General features: G+C 50.1%; 1 protein-coding gene across 5 annotated transcripts in view; it reads left to right on the top strand.

The window, feature by feature from the left end:
* IQSEC3 (IQ motif and Sec7 domain ArfGEF 3) overlaps window positions 1-8,542 on the top strand; it is a 97,459-nt gene extending 88,917 nt beyond the window's left edge. For 2 of the 5 annotated variants that reach the window (XM_063153911.1, XM_063153912.1), the window contains 3 exons: window positions 732-824; window positions 1,230-1,273; window positions 3,491-8,542. In XM_063153911.1, the coding sequence (XP_063009981.1) occupies window positions 732-824; window positions 1,230-1,273; window positions 3,491-3,928 (575 nt within the window). In that variant the 3' untranslated portion in view covers window positions 3,929-8,542. Of the gene's footprint in view, window positions 1-731; window positions 825-1,229; window positions 1,274-1,356; window positions 1,437-3,490 lie in introns of all 5 variants that reach the window. The other 3 variants (XM_063153913.1, XM_063153914.1, XM_063153915.1) reach the window with 3 other exon arrangements.
* Window positions 8,543-17,758: the final 9,216 nt, after the last annotated feature.

Here is a 17,758-nt window from a genome sequence, read left to right as displayed (position 1 = left end):
CCCACTCCAATGCCATCACACTGCATGGGACTACAAGGCAAAAAGGGGAAAGGAAGTGTTCTTCAGGAACAGGGGCAAAGGGGATGAGCAGCACAAGTCTGCACAGGCTGTTCCTGGGTTCACTGACAGGATGAAAAAGCACTCTGTGACCACTGGCCAGCAGGAGAAATGGAAGGACTTAACTCCTTAAAACAGGAGGCAGGGAGTGTGGTACAGCAGCCTGGAATAGGGAAGCTTAGACTGTCACACCCAGAAGATTCTTTTCTGTCCCATACTCCTTTGACTATGCAAATATGACCTGTAAATACCTGGGGTAGATCTGTACCTTTAACAGAATTGTCCTGAGGGCAGGCAGTCACTGTCCTGAGGGTAAGGTCACTCCATGGCCTTACACAGCCGAGATGCCCATGTAGCCTTTGATGGCCTTTCCATGTACAGACTGATGAGCCAGAGTAGCTCAGCTGCAGTGGTCCCCATCTGTGCAGTGCCAGCCAATCCTGTGTAGATGTAGGTCATTTGTAGAAGGTCCTATAGAGATATATAAGTTTCTTCATATATCATGTCCTCTCCAGTTTCTGTTTTTTCTTGGCTGTTCTTCTCTCCCTCCTTGACACTCACTTGTGATTTCCTTGCATTAATTCTCCTTGTTGACTTGCCATTTTGTTCCTTCAGTATGGTGGTGACCTTCCCTCCATCCCTCTCTCATTTATTTCCATATGTGTGTTTTGCAGGGGAACTGGAGAAACAGCAAGGCACAAAGACTCTCTCCTTAAGGACCAATGGAGCCCAGATGGAGCTGCAGTCTAAGCAAGGCTCTCCAACAGGTAAGAGGGCACCAGCACCCAACTTTTTTTTGGTCCAGAAGTGCTGTCTTTGCAAACATGTTCTCACTTTTCCTGTGAGAACTTTTATGTCCTTTAGCCTTGGCCAAATAGTGGAATTATGAGAGCATATACATTCTTCAAATACCCTAGAAAAACCCCTGAAGTCTCATTACCCAGTCTGTAGCTGTAATACCTGGTAAAGAACTGTTACTGATTGAGCATGGGAAACTTCTGAAGAACCTGACCCAATTTTCTTCCCTGAACTGATAAAACTTATCCCACTAAGCAAGAGGGTCTGGATTGGCCTTGCACCTCTCCCTTTAACTCTTCAACCCACAGTATGAGGGCCAGCTCTTGACTAGAGGGGCAGATCTCACGAGTGAGATATTTTGTTTTATTTCAAAGGCAAGAAGGATTTGGGGGAGAAGGTCTCGGACAGCACAGTGGAGGTAAGTAGAGTGCAGAGCAGCTGAGGTAAGTAATTCTCTCTCACTTCAGCCCTTCTCACATTCTCTGTTGTTTCTTTTCTCAGGTTTTAATCAATGCCTCCCCAGCCAGACTGACAATTTTACCAATTTCCAGAGATACAATTAAAAGTTACTGCTAGGACGGGTAATACAACTTTCAAATCCAAACTAAACTTCAAAGCATTTTCAATCCGTTTCTATAACTGTAACATCCTTCATGGACCAAGCTCCCAAACGCTGTAGACTAACCCACCCCACTGCTTATGGGGAGACTGAAAACCCCCCTAAGGACTTCCCTGACATGCTAACTCCATGCAGCATCACATGCAAATTCCCCACAGCCCAGCTTTCCTGCACTATCTCTGCAGCTCTGTCTCTCCATCCCCCTGAAGGGGATTAAGCATGGCCTTTGTACACCAGACCTTCCTTAGAGCTTCACCTTCCTAGGCAGGGAGCTTGGCTGTCCTGTGTACATCTATCTTTGCAGGAATGTCTGGCATCCAGTGGGTTGCCTGTTTCTTCACATATACCCATACTCTCACTGTCTGTGAGGAAACAGGAAAATGCAATCTTCACACTGAAAATCTTATCAACTCCTTCCTACTCTCTCTCTGTCTGAAATATCTCCATCGTCCTGAACCTTCCCTTTTCCAGGGTAGTTCTTTCCCCTCTTGTCAACATATATTGACTTAAAGAATTCAGCTTCTCTGTGGGGAGTAGGTGCTGCTTCTTTTCCCTGGAGAGCACCATATTTCTCTGCAGACACCTTTTGCTTCCTGGGAAAGGTGCCTCTGCCAGCCAGTTTCCTATTCCTGTTGGGAGAAGTGTCTCCCTGTGTAGAACAGCTTCCATGTATCCTAATGTCATTGGCACTTCATGGCCCAGCAACCAGTTTTTCCTGTGGGATGTTCCAACACCTGAATAAATAGTGACACAATATTGTGTCCTGCTGTGTTGTGAGTCTGAGCAACCTCCATGTCTGGATAGGGACAGACAGCTCATCCTTGTTCCAGCATGGTGGGGATCTTGGTCACTTCACAGCTTCTCCTTCCCACTTGCTGGTGCAGCTGCTGCCTCTGCCAGAGCCTCAGGGCAGCCCCACTGTCCCACCTGTACCCCTGCCTGGCTGGAGGTGCCACGCCAACCTGAGAGCACTTGTTTCCCACCCAGGGCTTGTCACTTGACTGACATTCTGTTTTAAGCCAGCAACTTAGCTCTGCTTTGGGGTCTCCATCAGCCCATGTCCTTGCCAGGAGGAACTAGAACCTCATCCATCATTTGGGAAGCATTATTTCCCTGCTGCACTTCTCCTGCGAGGGACCTCCCATCCAGGCCAGCTCATCCTTTTCAGACTGGTCTCAGTGAGCTCCCTTATTTGATTCCATTATCAGCACCTCGATGTGGAAACCCTGATGACCTCCTGCTTCCCTACCTGCTTTCAGCTGACCAAGTATTACTCTGCCAGCAGAGGAGCATTTCCATTTCTCTGAGATTATCTAATCTGCTGCCATTTCATCATGAATTTCTTTTATCATTGTATGAGCTAGATGGGCATTTTTTTTCTTTTTTTCTTTTGAAAATCATTTCCTTTCACTGGCAAACCATCAAATGGAGCAGAGGGAGCTGCCTTTTGCTAGACTATGTCAGGTTTCTGCTTTTTCCTTTGTAAACAGATTAGCCAGTCAGGTAGTGCACCTTCCTACTTAGAAAGGCAGGGAGCTGGGAAAGGCTTGAGTTTCTCTGTCGCTCTCTATCTCAGACTCAGCTGCTGTCATTGCTGAAACGTACAGCCTTGATTATCTGAAACCTTGTGGCCTGATGCCCCTCTCCTTTTCGCTGCTGGGGGCAAAGTCATGGCCTCGAGGTCTGTTCATTTCCATGAGAATTCACAGACACTTCCACTCTTGGAATCGATATGTGTTCCCTGTGCTGATTGCTAATCAAAGCTGCACTGCATTGGGAACACCGGCTCTGCTGCCTTTGACCTGATGGAAAGGACAGGGACACTTAGGCTGGATGGGGACATTGGGGCTGTTGAGGGGGACTGTGCAGCCAGGGTTGTACCTATTGTGGATTTCTGGGGGAGGGAGGGTTGAATGCATGTGAGGCCGTCCGGTGGCGGGGGTTCAGGGCAGCCAGTAGCAGCGGATGGGAAAAGTCTTGTAACATTTAATGCTTCTTTGGCTGTTTCTAAACTAGGTGTCAATTCACAACAGGCTTCAAACGTACCAGCACAACTCCGCCCTGGGGCCCGAGAGTGGAATGCAGCCCAGCATGCGTCTTAACATGCCACGGGAGCAGCTGGAGACAGCACTGGTGCCCTCGCACCCCGCCTCGGCGGGGACACTTGTACAGTGCCAGCAGATTGTCAAAGTCATTGTCCTGGACAAGCCGTGCCTCGCTCGGATGGAGCCGGCCCTCAACCAGACTCTGACGCGCTACGTCACCTCCGACTCGTGCACCTCCACGCCGTGGCGCGGTGTGGGCAGTGGGCTCCCTGGGACCCCCATGAAGCTGGTCCATCAGCCCCCCCTGCCACCCCCACCCCCTCCCTACAACCACCCCCACCAGTACTGCCCCCCCAGCTCGCTGCTTCAGAGGCGCAGGTATTCCAGTGGCTCACGCAGCCTCGTGTAGCCATAGCACCAGCACCAAACAGCACAGACTTCCTGGCTCCCCTTCCCCAGCACCTCCCAGGGACCCTTTCTGCCTACAGAGATCTAGTTTGTGATTTATTTTTTAGTAAAATGAGAACAAAAGAAAAAAAAAAAGCCAACTGACCTAACTCTTACCCCGTGTCCCCTCAAGATGATGCTATTTGTGAGGAGCCATCTGTAGAAACTGCCAGCCTACATGCTCACACATCCTCACACCCTGCCAGCCCAGCTGGCCTCTGTGCTCGTGTGGTCCCCATGTAGCACTTTGCTGCCCTGTTCCTCAGAGGCTTGATGACCTGCTGCTTTCTAGGCACCGTGTCTTCCGTTTCCTACTCCTCAGCTTCCTTCCCTGCCCTGCATTTACCTGGCCACAGGTTCGCACCCACCCTGAAATTTGGCCAGCCTCACAGAGAAATGGACTCACCTGTGCCATACCTTGGGGCATTCCTGGGGGTGGAGTTCTCCCTGCCACCATCACTGCCACCTGCTAAGCTGGAGTGAGAACTTGCACCACTTGCCACGCTTCCTCCTCATCACTCTCCAGGTTTTATCTCCTTGCAGCAACCGGCTCCAAAGGAAGGAGTGCACGACTGGAAGAGAGCTTGAGAGGAGGAGAGACTGTCCTGAGCTGCAGTATAAGTACACAGAGATGGCCTCACTGAACACCAAAACTTTTTCTGTTGTTATGTTGGAGCATTGTACCAGAGACCTCTGCTGAGACCTAGCAGACCTCACACCACGTGTAAATACACCTGTATGGTAGCATATGTATGAGCATGCTTACTAAGGAAACACCAAGCAGTTCTGAGGGGGCAGGAGGGAGGGCTGCAGTCCAGGGATCTTCCTGGAATGAATGGATGTGTGCTTTTCCAAAGAGACAGCACCGAGAGGTGCCCTCCCACCTCAACACACACACCCCCCCACACACACAGGAGATTGTCTTCTCTAAAACAGACCCACCTCTGCTTTCCTTCTTCTGGCTGGTTTTGTGTTTCCTGCCCACCTGCATTTTTGTACTCTGAAAGCAAAGCTGAGTGTTCTGTTCACCCTTTGGGGTGGGTGTTCCATTCACTTGGGCTCTTCCACCTGTGTTAGAGGGAAGGGATTTTTTGGAGACCACTCATGTGAGGTCCCATCTGTATCTCTTGCCTGTTATCTCTTACCCCTATATTCTAACCACCATCAGCCCTTCCTCTAGGAAAGCTGCTCAGATACCAGACTCCAAGGCCTCTTCTCTCTCCCTCTCTATCCCAGCTTCAAAGTGAGAGGAGGGGCAGATCCTGAGATAGAGATGACAGCTCAGCTCCTCTGCTTTATTGGGGACATTGATGTGAAGGAAGACAGCTTTAAAAATGGGCTGTGGATGTATTTTTAGAAAAAAAAAAAATCTGTGCAGTAGGGAGGGGAAGGTATTAATTAGCTTAAAGGCTTTGGTCTCAGTCACTCATTCTATCTCCCTTCGAGGTTTAAGAAGATCAACTTTAGGATTCTAAAATAGGACAGAATGCCTTTTAGGGCCTTTATTTTTATTTTATGTTATGAGGGAAAGACAGAAATGCTCTTCCTCCCCATGCAAGGCTGAGACATGAGCACTGGGTGCTGATGGTGCAATGGTAGGGTGAGGAATGGCAAGAGTTGTTGCCAGTGGTGGGGATGTGCAAAATGTCAGGACAAGAGGGACAGCAAAGACAGATGCAGAAAACTTTTTTTAACCTTGTGGGGTAACAGCCACACAGGAATTTCCTTAGGGATTGTGCCAGTGTGCTGATCTCTGGGGCCATTGCCAGTGAGAGAAGCCACTGGCAGTGCATCAGGGACGGGCTTGGCTCCCTGGATGCTTCCTGGCTGTGCTGGAATGTTCAGGGAGAGGGCTCATCTGACCTGGGCAGAAGCCCAGCTGGAGTTAGGCAAACAGACAGGGGCTGGAGTGACAGGTCTCCTGCACTTAGCCAGCCCTGCAGGCCAGGAGCCTGCTCACTGCCAGGCCCCCTCAGTCTGAGCATGACCCACGGACCCAGCTGTGCCAAGAGCTCTGACCTGTTTGCTCAGCTGGGCACCAGGCTGCACTTCTATCTGCAATAGCAAATGTACCAACTGGGAGCCCACAAGCAGAGCCCCAGGGAAGACTGCAGAAGCAGATGACAGAAAAGATTGTAAGAAAACCCTGACTAGAAGCCCAATGTCCCTCCAGAGCAGAGAAGCTTTCTCCTAGCCAGCCCCCCAGGGCAGTTGGGATGCTCTGCATCCTGAACTGGATGCTGGGAGAGGCCCTCACCCCTGGCCAGGGCTCAGCCCCTCATCCCCAGCCAGCTGTGAGGCACAGCTGGCCTGGGCTGCTGCTGACTCCCTCCAGGGTGACAGCCTGCTGCCTCACAGCAGCCAGAGCCTCATCTGAGCTGCCCATACTTCCCAAGAAAGCATGTGTGCCATCTGCCATTTCTGGTCATGCAGTGTGTGGCTGCTGCTGTTTTTGCTCACTGCTGCAGTGGAATGGGTGTGCAGGAGGCAGTGGCACTGTCCCCCCTTCCCTGTAGTTATTTCACTGTCTGAGAGGAATGGCAGTACTAGTTCAGGTTTTTTCCCAGAGTGCAGTGTGCCAATGAAGCTCTGTGTGTGTGTTAAAATAAATAAATTAGATTTTACTTGACATTTAACACAAAGTGACAACAGCAAAAAACCTTAAGATACTTGAGGAAATAATTTTTTTAGATAAAAAATTTATAACAATGCCTACAAAGTTCCTACACAAGATGTTTGCTGCTTTAATAATTGATTGGGAGAGCTACAAGGATCTAAAGAGGAAATAAGGAAACTGCTTGAGACTCCCTTCTCCATGCTGGATGCAGGGTAGAAGTGAGTGAACTGAAGTGCTGAGGTACCTGAGGCAAAGTGTTCTCTCAGGGCACACTGGTTCTGTTTCCCTGACCTTGCAAAGGCAACTGCTGGCCTTGAGCTTTGGACAGAGAAGCAAATGTAGATGACTCTTGCTGTCTTCTGGCCTGCTGGCTACCACATCTTCTGTTGGGTTTGGCTGGAGAGGCACAAAACTGCTCTGTTCCAGGTTCTCATGGAACAGGTTGGTCAAAATTCCACAGTGGAGCTGAGCCCTTCGGACTTCACTCCAAAATACAGATTTGTTTTGTTTTTTTCTTTGAAGGTTGGTTCAAAGGATGACAAGCACTTTAAAACATATCTGCACCTCGTCTGATCTATTGTTTTGCCTGCTCCTGCAGTCCTCCCACATGCCAGCCAGACACACAGACTCGGTGTAGCCCTGCAGCTGTGAGCAGCCACCCTTGCACACAGACACACAGACTGACAGGGACACCTCAGTGACAGCCCAATGAAGGACAAAACGCGCACCACAGCCCACCTGGAGGGACCAGCCCAAAGACAAATCACCAGCTCTTGACAGCAGGGATTCTGATCATGAACCTAGCACAATCTTTCAGGTGGAGGAGTCAGGCAGGGAGCTGCTGCAGAGATTAGCTCAACCCAAATGAACCAGTGTCTTTTTGCTGCCAAATTCATGTCCTATTAAAAAGGAGCGGGGGGGAGAGAGAGAACAGAAACCTTGTGAAAAGTGTTCTGCAGTGAGTGTTGGGTAGTTAGTGGCCAAATGAGAAGTCTTTGCTGGACAGCAGGAGAGACTGAGCTGGGTTACATCAGACTCCACCCTGATGCTTGCTCACGCTGGTGCAGGCCCAGTGAAATGAATCTGTTTGCACCAGCAGCAAAGGGATGGGAAAATGTGACAGGAGAGTTGAGCCTTGCAAACAATTTGGGTTTAATGCAGTGGTTTTCTGCTGCCACAGTAATTTTTAATGCCATAGTCTTGGCTGCTGGGTTAGCAACACTCAGTGCTTTCACAAGGCTTTCAAAGCATCCCACTGTTCACATTATCTCTCCTTCTGTAGATGAAAGGTGAGGGAATGGTCCACAACTCAAATTTCATCAACACTCATATTGAAAGGTACCACCAGATTTGGATGCATTTGAGGGCCTCCAAGCCAAAAGGCTTTGAGTTTTGTTACCTGTTTCTCAGAAGGCTCAACCTGCAACTATGTGCACATATTTATGAGGTTTCCAAAACCAATCTGAGCCCTAAACCAAGGATGCTGCTGCTTGGCAGAGCCTCTGCTTTGAAATGCAAGTTGCTGAGCAAACTCCCCCCATCTCCCACTCCACCAGCTGCCTCACTGTGCTAGTGTAGGCTCCAGGGACTGCTGGCAGTGTTTTGTGAGCTAGAGCTGTCCTTGTCCTGCCCTCTCGTTCGCAGCCACGCCTGGGACAGCAGCTTTGAAGTCACCCAGCTCTTCAACACTAGTCACAACCCCATCTGAATGTGTCTTTTTAAAATCTAACAACAGAAGTGTTACCTATGCGTAGGCTCTTGAAAGCACCTGTCTGTCTGTACCTGTCTCCTGCTGTAAATATCACCAACAAAAGCTTCCTTTGGGAAAAGTGGTGTGGTCACACCTAGCAAAAGAGTCCAAATGGCTAATATTTTGTAACAAAAATAACAAAAAATAGATCAGAGGTATTTTATCTGTTCGATCAATAGAGTTTTAGAAATTATATTGAGATAATGTCACTTGTGCTCCAATGTCTTCTTTGCCTCAGCCCCCGGTGTCTCTGGGCTCCAGGCACACAAGCACACACCAAGGGTGCTCCATGGAGTGCTGAGCATCCTGGCCTCCTGCTGGCCCCAGGGGCAGCCTGCCCCAGCTACTGCTGTTCTCTTGTCAAAAGCAGCAGGAGCCAGCTCAGTGCTCAGGCTCTCTGAGGATCAGATCCAGAGGAAAACAGGAAGCAATAAACTTGTTCAGGAGGTGGCAACTTAACTGTGAAATTCACCCCTGCAGGGAGGTGGAGAGGAAAACAGTGAGGGGGAAGGCAGAGCCCTTCTGTGCCACAGCTCAGTGCTGGATGCTCTTGGCTGTGCAGGCTGCACCTCTGGGGAGGGAGGCTCACACAGCCTTGCAGAGCACTCGCTGCTGCCTGTGCGCTGGGGGACGTGTGGGCACACAGGAACCTGTGCCCCAGAGAGCAGCACACAGTGGGGCAGTGCTCACAGCACACAGGAACCTGTGCCCCAGAGAGCAGCACACACCGTGGGGCAGTGCTCACAGCACACAGGAATGCTCCTCAGAGAGCAGCACACACCGTGGGGCAGTGCTCACAGCACACAGGAATGCTCCTCAGAGAGCAGCACACACCGTGGGGCAGTGCTCACAGCACACAGGAATGCTCCTCAGAGAGCAGCACACACCGTGGGGCAGTGCTCACAGCACACAGGAATGCTCCTCAGAGAGCAGCACACACAGTGGGGCAGTGCTCACAGCACACAGGAACCTGTGCCCCAGAGAGCAGCACACACCGTGGGGCAGTGCTCACAGCACACAGGAATGCTCCTCAGAGAGCAGCACACACCGTGGGGCAGTGCTCACAGCACACAGGAATGCTCCTCAGAGAGCAGCACACACCATGGGGCAGTGCTCACAGCACACAGGAATGCTCCTCAGAGAGCATGGAGGTACCTCTGCAGAACGTGCTGGACAAAACTGTGGGGCACAGGCAGCATGAACTGCCTGAGCAGGACAGCTTTGCTGAGCATCACCATTGCAGCACATCTCACCAGCCACACACGCTTGGGGAACATTTGGATGGGAGACACGTAAGGAAAATCACATTTCCTGTGCAGATCAGATCTAAGTGCATATTTACACAAAGCATAACCCCAAGGTTAATGAAGCTGACCTGTGAGGGAGAATCAAGCACGTGCACACAAAGCGAGCTCTCCTCTGCAAGGAGTGGGGGAAGGCAACTCCATCTCTGCAGCTGGATCCAGTGATGCTGGATTCACATTGCACCTGCTAACAAAACCCTGCCCATGGGTTGCAAATTCTTTGCTGGCTTCAAAGAATCCCTTGGATCCCCAGGCCCACCATGAAATACCTGGGAAGACAGAAATCCCTCCCAGAAATAGACAGAATATTTCCCAGGGATTCAGAGGTCTCCATTTATGTTCTTGTGTGCCATGGATATATTAAAAATCAGCCCATCCCAAACAGGCATTTTCTAAGATGTTTTGAAACAGAAGATTATTAAAGTTCCTGGCTGATGTTCAGATCACACACCTGGCTGTAAAGTGAAGATGAAAGCAATAAAACCAGATTGTCTATATGTGAAATACTCCTCACTTGCTCCAATGTACAGATACTGTTATTGATCAGAAGATGGCAAGTGTCTCTGGAAAGGATACTCTGTAGACATATATAGGAAGTGCTGGTATAGAGGATTACAACCCAAAAAGCAAATACCACAATTGTCACAGTGCATCTGTACCCTGTTATATCTACACAGCATCCATTATGTGCAATAACTGATACATAGTGTGGTTGGAATGGATCAAAATACACTGCTCTTTTCCACAGAGAATCTTGAGATGCAATTTTTCTCTGAAACTTTTCAGATGGGCTTTTACAAAGCACATCCCTCAAATGCTTTGTAGGTGGGCTCTACCCACGCCTGCCAAACAAAACACAGACTCACCTCTGAACTCAGCTCTTCACAGCCTGCTGCCTCCTGCACAGCTGAGCAGGGTCCGGCTCCACCTTCCCCACAGACTGAGGTTTGTTGTCATCCCCAGCTGCTAGGGAAGAGGTGCCCCTGTAAAGTCACTGCCCAGATCCTTAATTCAGTAGCCTGGAGTCATGCACATACACCTGCCTGACCTGGGAAAGGTGCCTGAAAATAAGCAGGTGCCTCAAGGATGATGAGGCATGGTTAGCAGGGCTGTGGGATTTAACCAGTTTAGGAGCTCTGCCACACTTGGTGCAACTTTTCTGCAGCTAATGAGGGCAACTGAGGTTAAAAGCTGGCTGAGGAGCTGTTTTTCATCTTAAACCATACAATCCATGAGCTGGGAATGTTCTTAGGTATGTAGGGCAGGATCGTATTTCATACAGCACCCATACTCCAGCCTTGGGATCTTACAGTGTGGCACAGTTATCAATGAACTTTTTGAAAACAAGAATCCTGTCTTCCTAATCCTTCCTCTTCATTAAGGTAGGGTGTCCCAAACAATATCAAGTTCATCAAAAACAAACAAACAAGAAACAACAGAAGGATCTTCTTCCATAGGAGTGTAGGACCAAGGCTACAGTGGCAGTAAAAACACTTAGAGTGAATATATACCCATCCTGATATTCTATGCACACACTTCTATTCCCTCCCATTATGGAAGGCTTGACTTTTGAGTCTATTTTCTTTATCTTGTGGATTAATCCCAGCCAGCAAATAAGTACCTTGCAGCTGCTCCCTCTCTTCCCCTTCCACCCTTGGTGGAATAGGGATGAGATCAGAAAAAGGTAAAACTTGTGGGTTGAGATAAGAATTGTTTAATAACAATGAAAACAACAACAACAATAATAATAATAAATATCAAAATGAGGGAAAGATGCACAATGCAATTGTTCACCACCTACTGACCAATGCCCAGCCCATCCCCAGCAGCTCCCAGACAGCTCCCCCCAGTTTATGCATGGAATATGAAGTGCTATGGCCTGGAATATCCCTTTGGCCAGTTCAGATCAGCTGTCCTGGCCACACTCCCTCCCAGCTTCTTGTGCCTCTCTTCACTGGCAGAGAATAGGACCCTTAATTTAGGGTAAGCACTACTTAGCAATAACTAAAACATCAGGGTGTTATCAACATTATTCTCATGCTAAATCCAAGCCACAGAACTCTATGAGGCCACATGAAGCAGGGCAGAATGATCTTCCCTTTCTAAAAGGAAAGGAAAGAACCCATCTCCTGGGATCTGACCTCAGCCTTCAGTCTCAACTCACACCTTCTTGTCATCCCTACTGAAAAGGACAACCCATCCAGCAGCTCAGGACATGCAGCCAGGAAAGAAGTGTGCAAGGCAAAAGCCAGAGCCCTATTTAAATAGCTTGTTCAAAGATAAAACCCCAGCCATCTGTCAACTTGCCCTAGAAGAGGCATGGCTATAATAATTAGCAGAGGGAAAGGCTGCAGAGATGCCAGTGAAAAAAACAGCACTTTGCTAACATTTTACACGGGTGTGCATGAATGCAGTGGGAAGGAGAAAGAGTTAACAAATACAAAAGGAGAGAGATCAGTGTATTTCTCCAAAGCAGACTCTGCTGGCCATGTGGGACAGAAGCTTCCCAAGGGCTGCAGGTGCTTTGGGCTGGTGCAGTTTGGCACTCAGCATCCCAAGGGCAGATGCTGCCATGGGGGATCCCTCAGATCCCGAGGCTCTGCTTGGCAGAGGAGTCCTCAGAGCTGGAGGATCATCCTGGGGTCTACAGTGCTGCCAGGGATGGGGGCAGTCCCCACGGGGCTGGGTGCACATGGTCCCCAGGCAATGGCTGGGATGCTCTCAGAGGGGCTGGGCTGCCACATCTCTCACCATGGCTGTGCTGCCCACCTGGGTAAATCCCATTTAAAGTGCTGGCCAATACAGACCTGCCCTCCTTCCCGAAGAGCCCTTTCTTTGACAAAAAGCTTCTTTTCAGAGCTCAGAACATCTGGAACCCCTGTAAATCCAGGTGCAACCTGACAGTGGTACCTACACGGTGCTCGGCCGCACTCCCTGGTGCCAAGGCGAGGTCCTGGTGGTGGGATGTCCCCTGTACCCTGGGTTTGCAGAGCCCCCTGCACACCCACTCCCACTCCCTGCAGAAATGCCTCTGCCACAGCCTGGAGCACCGCAGTGCCACCGAGCCTCGGCTGCCACCGGCCAGGCAGCTGCGGTGACCGGGCTGTGACAGCTGCTCCGCCACCGCCTCCCCCAGGAGCACCACGCTCAACTTCCCCTCACAGAGCTGGAAAGCCGCTTTAAAATAAGAATCTTGGATTATAACTCCTAATCCCTTCATTTGCAGTAAGTGCAGAGAGGGAGCAGAGATGTCAGCTCTCTCTCTCCCCCCTGCAGGACCAAATGCGCTTCAAAACCACATCAAAGCGTTTGTGTCACATTTGTGTCACGGGCGGCTGCTTGGCCGGGACAGTGCGACGCCACCGGCAGGGCGGGGAGAGGCAAACGGGGATGTTGTCCCTCTTCATCCCCCTCCATCTCTTGCCCTCCTTCAGACCTAGGAGTTATTTTTAAAGGCGTGTCAGTCAGCTCTGGCATGTGCCGGAGGGGGATGCTCAGAAAAGAGGGCGGCAGGAGCACTCAGACAGCAGCAAACTGTGTCCAGAAGGAACACGGGCTCCCTGAGGATGGCAGGGAGCAGGGCAGGGAGCTGGCACTGCCTGTGTGCTGAGACAGGGGCACAGTGCCACCATGTCCTGTCGTGGTCACCCTGGGGGCTGCTGTACCCCCAGATCTGTGCCAGAGCCCCTGAGCAGTGGGCAGTGCTCTTTGGATTGATGGCAAGGGATGAGTTTACACCATAGAACCTTTTATCTGGAAAGATAAAATAGAGCAGGTTTTTTCTGGATCTGGGTCAGCAGCATCAGCACAAAGGTAGCAGGTGCTTTTCTTTATGGGGTCAGTGCAGGGATATTTGTATTTTCCTGAACACCATGATGCAATACAAACTGGCCAAGAGCCTTCTCCAAGCCACACAGCCTTCAAAGGGAGAAAAACATCCAGCTGTGCCACCAAGCCCTGCTCTGGCAGTGGGCCCTGGGCCTGTGGGAGATGCAGGGATCAGACAGCAGTGCCCCCCAGCACTGCTCCTGTGTTCTGCTATGGGACCCTCGGGGCCAGCCTGCTCCCCATACCATCACAGCTGGGATTCAGACAAGTCCCTTCCTGATGAGTCGTTTTCTTCATCTGGAAGCAGAAATACCTCAACTGCCCCGGAAAAATCCCTCCATGAGCACTCTGCACAGGGCTGTGGGGGTGAGGGCTGCTTGTCCCCAGGAGCTGTGCTGGGGACACGTGCCACCCCACGAGGGCATGTGGCTGGTTCCTGGAGCTGCTGTGAATGCTGGTGCCACTCTCCTGGCAGCACAGTGGCATCGTGCCAGGCTGTCAGGAGGCATCTCCATCACATCCTGGCTGTCAGGTATCAGCACAGGGAGCACAAACCTGTCCTGAGCTTCTCCAGACACGGACACTTCCCGGCTGATGGCATCACAGGGATGATGGGCACACACTTGTCAGGGCCTGTGGCAGCGTTCCCTCAGCCAGGGCTGCAGGGGGTGTGGGATGCATCCCATCCATCCTTGCTGTGTTTTATGGGCACACCATGTGGCCTCCAGTGGACGCACAGAGCTGAGCACTGTGCCTGTGGTCTCAGTTGCTGAGGAAGGCAGGCAGTGCTTGGTGAGAGCTGTACCCTCAGTACAAGCCAAACCACAGTGGATATATCCCAGCAGTGATGCAGACCCCCTCCCCATTTGCCCATCACCACCAAACCACCGCCAGGATCCTCCAGTCCTGAGAGAGGCCCCCTGGAAGAGTCAATGGATAAGGACAAAGTGCTCATCCAGAATGACACCAGCTTTTAGGGCACCCCTGAGGCACAACACAACTGCTCTCAACACACCATTTAATAGAGCTGTGGAGAGACTGCAAGCTGCACAGTGGCTGGCCAGCCAAAGCCTTCCAGTGCCACACAGCACCAAATCCTGCCATGGACATGGCACAAGGGTTTTGTAACCAGCTGCCAGCTGCTGGAACACATCTGCTAGAACAGCAGCAGCAAGAGCTCCCCTCTCCCAGGGGAGAGGATCTCACCTGGGTCTCCAGGGGAAGCAGCTCTTGAGCAGCAGAAGAACAGTCCTGCCTTTCCCATGGCCCGTGTCACCCCCTGCTGCAGCAGAGGATGGGGGCAGGGGCATTTATTTTATATTTTGCAGGCCTCAGGAAAAAGAGGATTTCAGGGGGATTTGAACACAGGTCTCTAAATAGCTTCTTAGAATTAAGAGATTTCATAAAGGATTATTTCAAGCAGCTGCCTGTGGTGGGGAGGTGAGGGGACAGAGAAAAGGCAGGAGTGGTGTACGTGAGCACAGGGGAGCACAATCCCCTTCTGAACTACAGCAGTGAGGAGAGGGCAGCACTCCAGACCCTGGCCATGTATCCTCTCTTCTGGGTGAGTCAGAAGGAATGAGGAGCAGAGGGGTGGTCAGCAGATGTGGTGGGAACAGGACAAAAGCAGTTCCTACAGTCAGTGAACAGATATGGCTGCTTTGACAGACCCACCCACAGTGGCATTTCAGAGGTGTGGGATCAGCTAAAGGGGGTCCCTCAACACCCCTGACTTCTCACTAGATGAAAACCTGTGTGTGGAGGTGGGAAGGCTCTTCCAGCTAAGGATGGGATGAGTTTGAAATGCAGGAGAAGGGCATCAGTCCATCAGACAGGGCAAATTCCTACCTGCAAGGTTATGGGTGCCAGGCTTCACAGATCCAAATATTCATGGTGGAAATAACATAGTGCAAAACCAGGAAAGGCCACAAAACCTTTCAGAACGGGCACAGCTCCGTGCACACTGGTGGAATGTGGGCTGAAATGTCTTTCTAGTAATACCAGGAGATAATATTCCTTGGCACAGCATTTTCTGGTGCAAAGAGGAAGAGAAATACCTGGAACTTCATGATAATTTAGATATTGGGATGGAAATTGGGATGGAAATTGGTTCTTAGGGACTGGATCCTGTGAAAAGCTGGGCTCCTCTGTGGGATCCTGGGATCCAGCTTTCCAGCTTTCATGTGTTGAGCATGCACACAGTGAGAGGCTAAGCCACAGGCATGCAGGAAGGAGCTCTAGGGTGGAAGGAAAGCACAGGAGAGAAACAGGGAAGAGAGGCTGGTGATAATAGAAAGAGATAAAAATGAGGAAAGAATAGAAAGGAGAAGAGAAAGGAGAGTGAGTTGCAATTTTACAGTAGTGGAACTAAGAAAGCAGGAGGAAGAAAATCTTCTGAGGAAGATAAAGCTGAGGTAGATAATTGCCACTGGACAAATGATACCAGGGAAGGACTGAGGCAAGAGAACAAAAAGAAGCAGGGTAGGACAGAGAGAGAGAAGGAGAAGGTAACAAGCAGAAAATGGAGCAAATGGTTAAATCTCATCAAATATTGTTATTATGAGCAGCCCCTGCTGCAACATCTGGAACAATGTGCCATAGGCAAGGCCACAGGTCAGAGAGATGCTGGGCTAAAATTGTAGCAAACAGGAATTGGGGGTTTAGAGATTTCCTCAGCAACCAGGGAAAGAATTTTGATTTCTGGACCCTTCCTTCTCCACTCCCCTGGAGGCAACAACCTTTGAGCAGCTCTGCCAGTAACCAAGCTCTTTGGCCAAGAGAAAAAAAAATTACCACTTACACTGATTTGTTCCTCCTCAGACCTGAGGTGTCCCAATGAAGTTGGAAGAAACAAAGTCTTCCATGGTTTTATGGCCTCACTCAATTTTTGAGTCCAATGCCCATCACACACCTGTGCAACTCTCACTCTGCATTTGAGGGAAGGGAGGTTAAGGGACCTGGATGCACAGGCAAAAGCAGGTCTCTAGTAAGGGTAATTACTGCAAAGTTTAGAGCTTAAACATATTTTTTGTGCACAGATGTTCCCCTCTAAGGACATACATGTTTATAAAGAGTGGTTTCCTTAGTGCCCCAGTTCATAAAAATAGGTGAAATTGGAATAGAAATGTTCAGCTAAGTGGCACAGACAATTAAGGACAAGGAAAGATGACATGTCTGTAACTGGCTGAGATTAATAGTGATGAGCTATGATTGCAGCTTTCAGTGTTTGGCTTTTGGCTTTACAAGACTAAGCCTATAAATACAGCATTTCCTCACGTCTGTTTAACAGCTGCAATTTTTTTGACACAAACACTGCAACAATTACAGGTGGGACAGGGCGTGATCTCAGCCCAGGGTGTTGGAGACCACAAAACATGCACTTAATGCCCACAGCCATAACTGCTGAGAATCATGCACACAAATACAGACTGGGTACACTTCTGAAGCAACATTAATCAAGATGCACTGATGAGTTGGCAGGGGACCCACTCCCAAAGGGGTCTGAGCTCAGCTTTCACCAGAAAACTTCTTTCTTCCTTCTGCTACTGGTCCACAGGCTGGAAGACTGGCAAGGAGTAGGTTGGCCCCATGCTCTGGTGAATCACAGGGGCCAGCAGCACAGGGCCAGCCTGCAGCATTCTGAAGCTACTATTGGAGAGCAGAACAATTGTGCAAAGGCTCATCACGCATCTGTCACCTGCAGGAGGACACCTGGGGGACTGCAGTGTGTCACTCTGAGGCCAGACTCATTGGCAGGAAAGATGGGTGGGATATACCTTTTCTTGAATGCTCATTTATGAGTTTGTTGATTCTGATCTAAAGCTAGGAGTGTCAGCAGGCCTGGCAATGCTGTGCCAGGGGAGGAGAGAGACTAATCAGCACTAAGTCACAGCAAGTGTGCTCATCAAACACTCTGTGTACGAGGATGTCTCTGTGTGGGGTCACTGGCATGACTGGGAGTGTCACTGTCACACCTACACGTGGTGCTGTGACAAGCCACCTCCTTTCACAAAGCTTTACCACCAAGAAATATGCTGCTGTTTTAGGATGGCTCTGAAACACTTCACAGCCCTCTCCAAGGTGTTGCACTCCTCCAACACCATCTACAAGAGTTCTCAGCCCTCTGTGGTTTGTGTGTTGGGAGCTGGGATGTGCCAGTGACTGACCTGGGTGAACAAGGGAAGTCAGCACTGTTTCACAGGGGTGGGTTTAACATGGTGGTCACATCCTGCCAACTGCCTCGGGAATTCCTGCATTCCACCAGCTGGGATTTAGGAGTCGCCACTTCCTGAA

Source organism: Melospiza melodia, chromosome 4 (genome assembly GCF_035770615.1).
Source record: "Melospiza melodia melodia isolate bMelMel2 chromosome 4, bMelMel2.pri, whole genome shotgun sequence".
Taxonomy (NCBI): domain Eukaryota; kingdom Metazoa; phylum Chordata; class Aves; order Passeriformes; family Passerellidae; genus Melospiza; species Melospiza melodia.
This window is presented reverse-complemented; position numbering and strand designations above follow the sequence as displayed.